Below are 12,065 nucleotides of genomic sequence, written 5' to 3'. Positions count from 1 at the left end.
TTCCTGGGCTTCAGCAATCCTCCTGCCTCAGCCTCCCAAGTAGCTAGGACTACAGGTGCATGCCACTACACTTGGCTAATTTTTAATTTTTCTATAGAGATGGGGTCTCTCTATGTTTCCCAGACTGGTCTGAAACTCCTGGCCTCAAGCAATCCTCCTGCCTTGGCCTCCCAAAGTGCTGGGATTAAAGGTGTGAGCCACTATGCCTGGCCTATTGCTAAATTTATTTGATAATATTTTATTCAGGATTTGGCATCTACATTCACGAATAAGATTAGCTTGTGATTTTCCTTTCTTATATAGCTCTTGCCTGAATTTGGGTATGCTGATAACTTCATCTCACTGTTTAGGATTGGAATTATCTGTGCTAGTGCTTTCTTCCCCTCCTCAATGATTGTTAAATAATAATTGTTTCTTTTCAGTTAAAACATTACTCAAGTTCTATATGTATTTTTTGAGTCAATTTTGATGATTTATATTTTTCTAGAATTTTTCCTTAGGTGCTGTGGAATTGGGGCCCACAGAACAATGCTGCTTGGCTCCCTGGATTCAGCCCCCTTCCTAGGGATATGTACGGACAAATTTTCCACCTTGGCAGGGGTCCTGGGTCCACAGTATGTAAAACTCCTGGGTCTCTGCGTGTGCCTGAGTGGCTGCTCTGCCGAGACTCCACACAGCTCTGTGTGTTGGACCCAAGGTCCTGGTGGCATGGGCTCATAAGGGCATCTCCTGATCGTGGGTTGCAGAGACCCATGGGAGAAGTGTGGTATTGGCATAAGGATGAATATGTAGGGCGATGGAATAGAATTTAAAAATCCAGAAATATACTGTCACATTCACTCAACTGACTTTCAACAAGAGTGCCAAAAAAATTCAATGGGGGAAACAACAGTCTTTTCAGCAAATTATGCTGGGACAACTAGATCTCCAGAAAGAAAAGAATTCATTTGGACCCCTACCACAAAATGAACTCACTGCAAATATAGACCAAATATAAACTCAAAATAAACCAAGAGCTTAAATGTAAGAGCGAACACTATAATACTACAGGAAAAAACAGTGTGGTACTTTGTGACTTTGGATTTGGCAATGGTTTCTTTGATATGGCACCCAAAGCACACAGAACCAAAGGAAAAAAACAGGTCATTAGGAATTCATAAAAATGTAAAACTTCTGTGCTTTAAGGATATCATGAAGAACCTGAAAAGACAATTCACAGAATGGGAGAAAATCCTTGTAAATCATATGTTCGATAAAAGACTTGTATCTAGAATATAAAGAACTCTTAGGGCTAGTTGTGGTGGCTCACAAGTAAGGTAATTATTGACCCAACTCTTGGTGAATCAGTGAGTGAGGGTGATCATAGTGATGGTGGGTTAAATCAAGAAATTAATGTTTGCCAAATTGTTAAGAAACACCTCCTACCATCACACAGTTCAAAACTCAACAATCACAAATGCGGCGGCTCTCTGAGCGCTTTCCTATAGCCTTGTTTATTGTCATGTCATAGCCTTGTCTACTTTACAAATTCTTCTTTTACAATAGTTTGTATTCATCCATTTTCTAACCTGCTTATTCCAGTTCAGGGTTGTGGTTGGCCAGAGCCCATTCTGGCAGCTCAGGGCTCAAGGCAGGAGCCTACCCTGGACAGGACGCCATCCCATTGTAGGGCACACTGACATTCACACTCACCCTCATTCCAACTGAGACCACGCAGACACGCCAATGAACTGCAAGTGCACAGCTTTGGGATGTGGGAGGAAACCAGAATACCTGGAGGAAACCCACGCAGACACAGGGAGAGCATGCAAACTCCACACAGCAGTGGCCCCAACAGGGAATCAAGTTTTTTCTAATCAATGTTATAATGAACATTATTTGAGGACCTGCTGTTTGTCATTTCCTATGTTTGGAATTCTCCCCCAGTTGGCTAGGTTTTACTTCTTTGCAATAATGCAGATGTCACCATTTTAGGAAAGTCCTCCCTGACTCCCTCTCCTCCAGGCCAGGGTTGGTGCATCCTCTTTGTGTTCCTCTGCACCCTGGCCTCACTCCTATAGAATATCTGTTTCTTGTTTGTCTCTTGCACTAAATGAAAGATTATTGAAGGCAGGTACTTTATCCTTTAGTTAAAAGCACCTTGCCCTGTGTCTAGGTGCTTAATAGACTAAGAAAGTCTGTCTATACCTTGTGATAACCTACTAACTTTAACAGTAATGTATCTTGCCTCTCAGGTAGAATTTGTGGTGTGTGTGTGTGTGTGTGTGTGTGTATGTGTGTGTATGGGCACTGGACACCACCGTGGTTGACTTTTATAAACCAGTAGGACACATTTTGAGATATTTCCAGGATTTGCCACCAACCTGAATGAGGCTCTTGGATTGAGGATTACGTATGGACACAAATTGTAAAACTCTAATCCAAGAGTCTAGCATTTTCTAAGTTAGTAATTAGTTCTGATTATCAAATTTTTTGTGTTTTATAAAAGAAGGCACTTGAAAACAACATATAAGACACATTCCATTAAGTTCCACTAGGATTTTAAAATCTAGTTTAAGTTTTCATATTTCTATATTTAAAATTAAAAAAATTAAATACCCCCTTTTCATTTTCTCATTTGAAGAATAAACCTTTCTCTTCAGAATTGTATGTATGACAGGCTTCTGTCCCAATGTGGCCATCTGTGTGCTGAGTACTATGGAATTCTGTAAAAACAAAATAAAATTTCATTTTTTATTATTTTCATAGCTAAAGTATTTTGATATGACATCATGATATATTGAATTTGTTATTTTGGTTAAGACATTGCTTACATTTGTAAATTTACCACGTGCTCAAGATTCAGCTTTGTTCTTTCTACCTTATAGCCTCCTCCCCATGCGAACTTTATGAATTATAAATAAGTCGTAATACAGTTTCCAACTCGTCAAAAACTCTACACACAATCAGAATCCTGAATGCACTGAAACTATGGGGATACTTAAATAAATAACCCTAGTGTTAATCTCAATGAAATACATAGTAGAGTTTCTGAAACTAATCTGTTAGAATTCTTTCTACATGAGCCTGCCTTCAAAATGACATACTCTTTCAAGGCAGGTTTCAAACGATATCTGGTGGCTTTAAGAAAAATGCTCTTAGAAATCAGATAGATCTGAAAAGCTCCCTTTTTCTCATGATACATAAGGAGAAGGGGAATCGAGTTGGAATTATTCCTAATAAGGTACTTTTAGAATGGAAGCAACTGTTTTACTATGGGAAATTTCTAGAATTAAAAAATCAGATGATGAGGGCTAGTCTAGAATTCTATCCTAATCCTCTAATACTGCTTTTGTTTAATTTTCTAAAAACATGGCATCCACTCACAAAGGAATCTTTAAGATTGTTATCATGAGTGTCAGTAAGGAGTAATTAGGGGGGCTACGGGGTTATCTGACAGTAGAACCCATTGTGGGAAGTAGTAATAATGGTCAGGGAAGGCCTTTCCTGAAGAATACTCATTTGATGACTTTTTTTTTTGAGACAAGAGTTTTGCTGTGTTGCCCAGGCTGGAGTGCAATGGCACAATCTCGGCTCACTGCAACTTCCCCCTCCTGGGTTCAAGCAATTCTCTTACCTCAGCCTCCCAAGTAGCTGAGATTATAGGCATGCACCATCATGCCCCACTAATTTTTTTATATTTAGTAGAGATGGGGTTTCACCATGTTGGTCAGGCTCTTCTCGAACTCCTGACCTCAGATGATCCACCTACCTCCTCCTCCCAAAGTGCTGGGATTACAGGCATGAGCCACTGCACCCAGCCCATTTGATGATTTTTATAGAGAAATATAGGTTTGCCTAATAAATAATAAATAATAGATATTTCAATTTTGTTTCTGAAAATCATATTCACTATTCAGAATTTTAAATACAACTACCTTTTGTATAACTGCTGAGGAAAGAGTAAATGAAGCATTCTTAATGTAGCAAAGAGTAAGATGGAAGTAAAGTATAATAAATAACACATATAAGAAGATTGTAGGAAAAATATCAAGAAAAAGTTAATATAATCATATAAACAAGCTTAAAAATATATATTTTTTGATTAAGAAAGTAATTCATGGTCATTAAAGATAATTTTATAAATATGGAAAAAATTAACACATAGAAATTATCAAAAAGGCAAAAACCACATTAGTGTTTTCTTCAGATTTACCAAGTACAGGCTACTGTTTTATATTCATGTTCAGTCTATAAACATCATTTTCAATGTCTGCATAATTTTTCACTGAGTGAATTATCATCATTTGCTTAACACTCCTGTATTGGACATTTTGGTGATTTTATTTTTTTCACTATTGGTAAGTATTATTGCTAGGAACATCATCAGATACACAGTCTTTTCCATGGTTAGGACTATTTCTTTTGATAAGATTCTTGGAAGTGTGATTGCCGGGTCAAAACTTATAAACACTTTAAAAACTCTTTTAATTTGGGTGCAGTGGCTCAAAGCCTGTAATCCCAGCACTTTGGGAGGTCAACGTAGGTGGATCACCTGAGGTCAAGAGTTCGAGGCCAGCCTTGCCAACATGGTGAAACTGTCTCTACTAAAAATACAAAAAATAGCTGGGCCTGGTAGCATGCGCCTGTAGTACCAGCTACTCAGGTGGTTGAGGCAGGAGAATCGCTTGAACTCAGGAGGTGGAGGTCGCAGTGAGTTGATATCGTGCCACTGCACTCCAGCCTGGACAACAGAGAGACTCCGTCTCCAAAAGAAAAAAAAAAAACCCCTTTAGCCTGGCATGGTGGGGTGCACCTGTAGTCCCAGCTACTCAGGAGGCTGAGACAGGAGGATCACGTGAGCCCAGGAGTTTGAGGCTACAGTGACCTATAATCACACTACTGCACTCCAGCCTGGGTAAAAGAGTGAGACCCCATCTCTAAAAACAAACAAACAAACAAACTCTCTTGATACATATTGCCAAAATAATTTCTAAAAGAATTATACCAATTTATGTTATTACTAGTGATCTATGACAGAACAAATTTCATTATATTACTGCTCATGTTTGTGTTATTATTATTATTATTAGAGACAAGGTCTTACTCTGTCACCCAGGGTGGAGCGCAGTGGCTCAATCACAGCTCACTGCAAACTCTGCCTTTCAGGCTCAAGCAATCTCCCCACCTCAGCCTCCTGAATAGCTGTGACAACAAGTGTGTGCCACCACGCCTGCCTAATTTTGGCATTTTTTGTACAGATGGGGTTTTGCTATGTTGCCCAGACTGGTCTTGAACTCCTGGACTCAAGCAATCCTCCTGCCTCAGCCTTCCAAAATGCTGGGATTATAGGTGTGAGGCACCATGCCTGGTATTATTGTTTTTAATAGTATTATTATTATTATATTATTATTTTTAATAATATTTAAAAATATACAAAATAGTATTATAAAATATTATAGTATTGTTATTAAAGTAATAATCGTATTAAAAATAATAGGATTATTATTTTTAATAGTATGTTTCTAGTTATATCAATATATGGCTATACATGTTGTTAAATTTAATAAACATAGTTCTGTTGATCTTACCTGATTGTTTAGCAGCATTTGGTACATTGGATGAATCTTCCCATTTGAAACACTCTACTTGGCTTCCATGTTATCACTCCCTCCTGCTCTACTAATGGTTCCCAGGGTCTGGCCTTAGGCCCCCCTCTCTTCTCAGAGTATATTCTTTTCCTACGTGATCTCATTTCACTCACATGGCTTCAAGTACCATCCAATTCCTGTACAACTCATCAAATTGTAAGCCAGATCCCAAATTTTATATCTAGTTCTAGATCTGAGGATCTAATTAGATTATTAATTGTGACTTCCAGTTGTCTCAGAAGCACTTTAAACCAATATGTTCAAAACTACACTGCTGCCTTGAGGCTTTGCCTCTCAAACCTGCATTTATAAATATTTGTTGAACAAATAATGAAAAAAATCTCACCACCCAGAGGAGAGTATGTATCTTTCATATCTTTCATGAGACAGCTGTGATAACAGAATTCTAGACAGAAGGAACAACAGTTACAAAGTCCCTGAGGTGGGAGAGGAGTTACTATGCTTGAGGAATTGACAGGAAAATGATGGCTTGTGTATAGTAGAAGGGGGAGACTAGTAAGTGGATAAGGTCAGAGAAGAGATAGGCAAGGGCTACATCATGCTAAGCACTGTGTGCTTTGGAAAAGAGGTTAGATTTTATTCTTAGTACAATGGCAAACATTGAAGAGATTTTAAAATAGGATTTTAAATTATTTTATTTCAAAATTGTTTGACTCACAAGAAGTTTCCATGTACCCTTTCCCCAGCTTTTCCCAATGGGAATAGTTTACATAATCCTAATGCATTGTCAAAACTAGGAAATTGATGCTGATACAACATTATTAACTCGGGTACAGACCTTATTCAGATTTCACCAATTTTTCCAGGCACTCTTTTATTTGTTTATTTAGCATAGTTCTGTAAAACTTTATCACCCGTGTAGATTCACGTAATTACCACCACAACCAGAACACAAGAGTGAATACATCATATAGAAGAAACTCCGTCATGTTACCACTTAAGATTCACAACTGCCCACATATCCTAAGCCCCGAAAAACACTTATTTGTTTTCTATTGCTACAATTTGTCACCTCTAAAATGTTCTATAAATGGAATCATACAGTATTCAACACACTTTGAAGGTGGCTATTTAACTCAGTATCCATCCAAGTTGTTGGGCGTTATCAATAGTTAATTCCTGAAATGTTAAGAGCTAAACAATAAAACTCTTAGAAGAAAACATAGGGAAAAATATTCATGACATTGGATTTGGCAATGATTTCTTGGATATGACACCAAAAGCCCAGGCAACAAAAGGAAAAATGGCTTTCATTAAAATTAAAAACTTCTGTGCCTCAAAAGTCCCTATGAACAGAATAAAAAGATAATCCACAGGATAGAAGAAAATAGTTTCAAATCACATATCTCATAAAACGTTAATATCCAGAATATATAGAAAACTTAAACCTGAGCAATAAAAAATAACACCAAACAACCTAATTAGAAAACGAGTCTTGGAGCACAGGGATCAATTTGCTCCACCTACTACAGCCAGTGGCCATATACACCATTGGAGGACCTAAGGTTATACCCAACCCACCTGCAGCTTCCACCAGTGGAGCCTACATGCATTTTTTATCTGGAGGCCTGGGGATCCACCTGCCCTGCCCACCACTGCCAGTGCCCATGCACACCATCCAAGGGCCTGAGGATGGTCCTGACCTGTCCACTGCCACCACCACCACCACCAGTGCCCCAGCATGCTGTCTGGGGACCTGGGGATAGATCCACCCTGCTTGTTGCAAGTGGCACCCACATGCACCATTGGAGTCATGAGGATAGGCCAGACCTGCCTACCTCCACCTTCACCAGTGCCCACATGCATCATTCAGAAGCCTAGGGGTCAACTCACCCCAACTGCCACTGCCAGTGTATATGCGTGTTGTCCAGGGGCCTGGAGATTGATCTGCCCCAACTACTACTACTGACACTCACATATACCCTCCAGGGGCCTGGGGATTGTTCTGCCCTGCCTGACACCACTGGAACTTATGTATGCCTTTCAGGGGCCTGAGAATAGACCTGTCCTGCTCATCACTGCCACCATGTGGATTTACTGAAGACCTTGGGACTGGCCTGCTCTACCTGCCACTGGCACTGGTACCCACGTGTGTGCCACCTGGAGGCCTGGGGATTGGCCAATTCAGCCCACCACTGCAATTGCTGGTACTCAAGTGCTGCAAGGGGGCTGAAGGGTTGGCCTGCTGCTGCTACTGCCACTGCTTATGCAATGAATGCTGCCAAGCGGCCTGCGGACCTGACACCCATCTGGCCCACTGCTGCCACTGCCAGCACTCAAGCAAGCCACCTGGAAGCCCAAGAATTGGTCTACCCAGACCTGCTACTACTAGTGCCCATGTAGGCTGCCAGGGGTTTCAAGAACCTGATGTTTAGCCAGCTGCCCCTACCACTGGTGTCCATGGACCAGCCTGCCTGGTTCTTCTGTCCCCAACAAAGCCCCACCATAGCCTTCAATAACAACTACAGCCTAAGCCACTGAAAAACTCAGAGACATCATTGATGCTGATTATACAGCTGAAGAAATCATGCAGAGACTACACTACTGTGCCCATCCAGAATTAAAGCCAAAGCAACCTACCCAACCAACATTGAAGAAATATCCAAAGGAAAATGTCTTTCACTATGAAAGCCAATCTATAAAACTGAAAGAAGCAGCTTTTATACCAGATGCACAGATACCAATGTATCTGTGCAAGACACAAGAAACATGAAAAAGCAAGGGAACATGACTCTTCCAAAGGAACACAATAATTCTCAGTAACAGATCCCAACAAAAAGGAAATCTAAGAAATGTCTGAAAAGGAATTGAAAATAATGATAATAAAGAAACTCAGAGAGGGGGAAAAATAAAGATAAAGAGATAAAAGGGGAAAAAAATAAAGATAAAGAGATAAAGGGGAAAAATAAAAATAAAGATAAAGATAAACTCAGAGAGGGGGAAAAGTAAAGATAATAAAGAAACTCAGAGAGGAGGAAAAAAAGGAACTTAGTGAGATACAAGAGAACACAAATAAACAATATAAAGAAATTAGGAAATCAATTCAAGATCTGAATAAGAGGTTTAACAAACAGATAGAAAAAGGTCAAACAGAAATCTTGGAATTGAAGAATTCAATGCATAAAATAAAAAATACAATTAAGAGCTTTAACAATGGACTAGATCGAGCAGAAGAAAGAATTTCTGAACTCGAAGACAGGTGTTTTGCAATAACCCAGTCAAACAAAAAGAATAAGAAAGCATGAAGAAAGCCTATATGACATATGGGATACCATAAAGCAACCAGATATTTGAATTTTGAGAGCTCCAGAAGGTGAAGAGATGGACAAACACATAGAAAACCTATTTTACAAAATAATCACTGAAAACTTCCCAAGTCTTGCAAGATATGTAGATATCTAGGTACAGGAAGCTCAAAGATCTCCAAGTAGATTTAACCCAAAAAGGTTTTCTCCAAGGTACATGAATTTCAAACTGCCAAAAGGTAAAGGCAAAAAGAGAATTTTAAAATCAGCAAGAGAAAAGCATCAAGTCACATATAAGGGAATCTTCCTCATATTAACAGTGGATTTCTCAGCAGAAACCTAATAGGCCAGGAGAGAATGAGATGATATAGTCAAAGTTCTAACTGCCAGTGTGGAATACAATACCTAGCAAAGCTATCCTTCAAAAATAAAGAAATAAAGTTTTTCCCAGGTAAGCAAAACCTGGGGGAATTCATCAACAATAGATCAGCCCTACAAGAAATGCTTAAGGAAGTCCTACATCTGGAAGTGAAAGGATGGTATCTACCATAATGAAAACACGCAAAAGCATAAAACTCAATGGTATATCAATAATGCAAAGAAGAAAGAGAAAGGAATCAAATGTTACCACTACAGAAAACCACCAAACTGCCATGATAAACAATGAGAGAATGAAGGAACAAAGGATATACAAAAGAACCAGAAAAAAATTAACAGAATGACAGAAATAGTCCTCACCTATAAATAATAACCCTGAATGTAATGTAAATGAATTAAATTTTCCATTTAAATGATATTGACTGGCTGAATGGATTAAAAAAAAACACAATCCAACTATATATTGCCTATAAGAAACTCACTTCACTTGTAAAGATACACAAAGATTCATAGTGAAGGCATATAAAAAGTTATTCCACACAAATGGAGTCAAAGTGAGCAGGAATAGCTATTCTTATAGTAGGTAAAACAGACTTTAAGTCAAAAACCATAAAAAGAGACAAAGAAAGTCATTAGACAATAATAAATAAATCAGTTCAGCAAGAGGATATAGCATTATTTGGAAATGTTATATGCATTAGGCCAGGCGCAGTGGCTCATGCATGTAATCCCAGCACTTTGGGAGGCTGAGGTGGGCAGATCACCTGAGGTCAGGAGTTTGAGACCAGCCTGACCAACGTGGTGAAACGCTGTCTCTACCAAAAATACAAAATTAGCCAGGCATGCTGGTGGGCACCTATAATCCCAGCTACTCGGGAGGCTGAGGCAGGAGAATTGCTTGAACCTGGGAGGTGGAGGTTGCAGTGAGCCGAGATGCTGCCATTGCACTCTAGCCTGGGCAACAAGAACGAAATTCTGTCTCAAAAAAAAAAAAAAAAAAAGAAAAGAAAAAAAAGAAAGAAATGTTTTATGCACTCAACACACCCAGATATATAAAGCAAATATAATTACATCTAAAGGGAGAAGTAGACCTCCATAAAAATAATAGTTGGGGAGTTCAACACCCCACTCTCAGCATTGGACAGAACTCTCGTAGAAAATCAACAAAGAAACATTGGATTCAAACTGCACTTCAGACTAAATGGACCTAACAGACATTTACAAAACATTTTGCATGAAAAGTGCAGAATACACATTCTTTTAATCAACATGTGAAACATTTCCCAGAATTGGCCATATGTTAGGACACAAAACAAGTCTCAAACATTTTTTTAAAAATTGAATTCATATCAAGTGTCTTCTCTGACCACAGTGGAATAAAATTAGATGTCAAAAACAAGAGGAATATTTGACACTATAAAAGTACGTGGATGAAAGTGGACATTCTGGGGAAGAAAAGAATGCATGGAAATTAAACAACATGCTCCTAAATGACCATTGGGTCAGGAAAGAAATTAAGAATAAATTTAAAAATTCCTTGACACAAATGAAGATAGAAACACAACATCCCAAAATCTATGGGATGCTGCAAAAGCATTGCTAAGAGGAAAGTTTATAGCAATGAACACCTAGGTCATAAAAGCAAAAGGATCTCAAATACACAACCTAATAATGCACCTCAAGGAACCAGAAAAGCAAGAACAAATCAAACCCAAAATTAGTAGAAAGAAAGAAAGAATAAAGAACAGAGCAGAACTAAATGAAATAGAGACTAAAAAACATACAAAGAATCAACAAAACAAAAAGTTGGTTTTTAAAAAAGGTAAACAAAATCGATAAACTGCTACTTAGAGTGACCAAGAAAAAAAGAGAGAAGACTCTATAAATAAAATCAGAAACAAAAAAGGACACATTACAACTGATGTGGATCCACAAACCTTCAAAGGATCCTTAAGGACTACTTATGAACCACTATATGCTAAAAAACTGTGAAACCTAAAGGAAATGAATAAATTCCTAGACACATAAAATCTACCATGATTATACCAGGAAGAAATAGAAAACCTGAATAGACCAATAATTAGTAACAGGATTGAATCTCCAATAAAATGTCTCCCAAAAAAGAAAAGCCCAGGACCAGATGGCTTTACTGCTGAATTTTACCAAACTTATAAAGAATAAATAATATCAGTTCTCTGCAAACTATTCCAAAAATTTGAAGGGGAGGAAATTCTCCCTAACTCATTTTACAAGGCAAGCGTTACCCTGACACCAAAACCAGACAAGGACACAACAACAACAACAATGACAAACTATAGGCCAATATCCCTGATGACACAGATGCAAAAATTCAAAACAAAATACTAGCAAAATGAATCCAACAAGACATCAAAAAGATAACTCACCATGATCAGGTGAGATTTATCCCAGGGATACAAGGGTGGTTCAACATATGCAAATCAATAAATACGATATATCACATCAACAGAATGAAGAACAAAAACCATATGATTGTCTTAATAGATGCAGAAAAAGTGTTTGATAAGATTCAACATCTCTTCATGATAAAAAAAAAAAAACTTGACAAATTAGGCATAGAAGGAACATACCTCAACATAATAAAAGCCATATATCAGAGACCCACAACTAACATCATACTGAATGGGGAAAAGTTGAAAGCTTCTCCTCTAAGAACTGGATCAAAACAAGGATGCCCACTTCTACCACTCCTATTCAACATAATACTGGAAGTCCTAGCCGAGCAATAGACAAAAGAAAAAAAAAAAGATCA

General features: G+C 38.3%; 1 protein-coding gene across 10 annotated transcripts in view; it reads right to left on the bottom strand.

The window, feature by feature from the left end:
* Positions 1–12,065, bottom strand: part of CATSPERE (catsper channel auxiliary subunit epsilon) — a 170,328-nt gene that overhangs the window by 116,568 nt on the left and 41,695 nt on the right. For 9 of the 10 annotated variants that reach the window (XM_055233566.1, XM_055233562.1, XM_055233560.2 and 6 more), the window contains one exon: positions 2,599–2,705. The exons of the other annotated variant lie outside the window; for it this stretch is intronic. In XM_055233566.1, coding sequence (XP_055089541.1) covers positions 2,599–2,681 — 83 coding nt within the window. In that variant the 5' untranslated portion in view covers positions 2,682–2,705. The remainder of the gene's footprint in view (positions 1–2,598; positions 2,706–12,065) is intronic. 10 annotated transcript variants of the gene reach the window in all.

Source organism: Symphalangus syndactylus, chromosome 19, assembly GCF_028878055.3.
Source record: "Symphalangus syndactylus isolate Jambi chromosome 19, NHGRI_mSymSyn1-v2.1_pri, whole genome shotgun sequence".
Taxonomy (NCBI): Eukaryota; Metazoa; Chordata; class Mammalia; order Primates; family Hylobatidae; genus Symphalangus; species Symphalangus syndactylus.
This window is presented reverse-complemented; position numbering and strand designations above follow the sequence as displayed.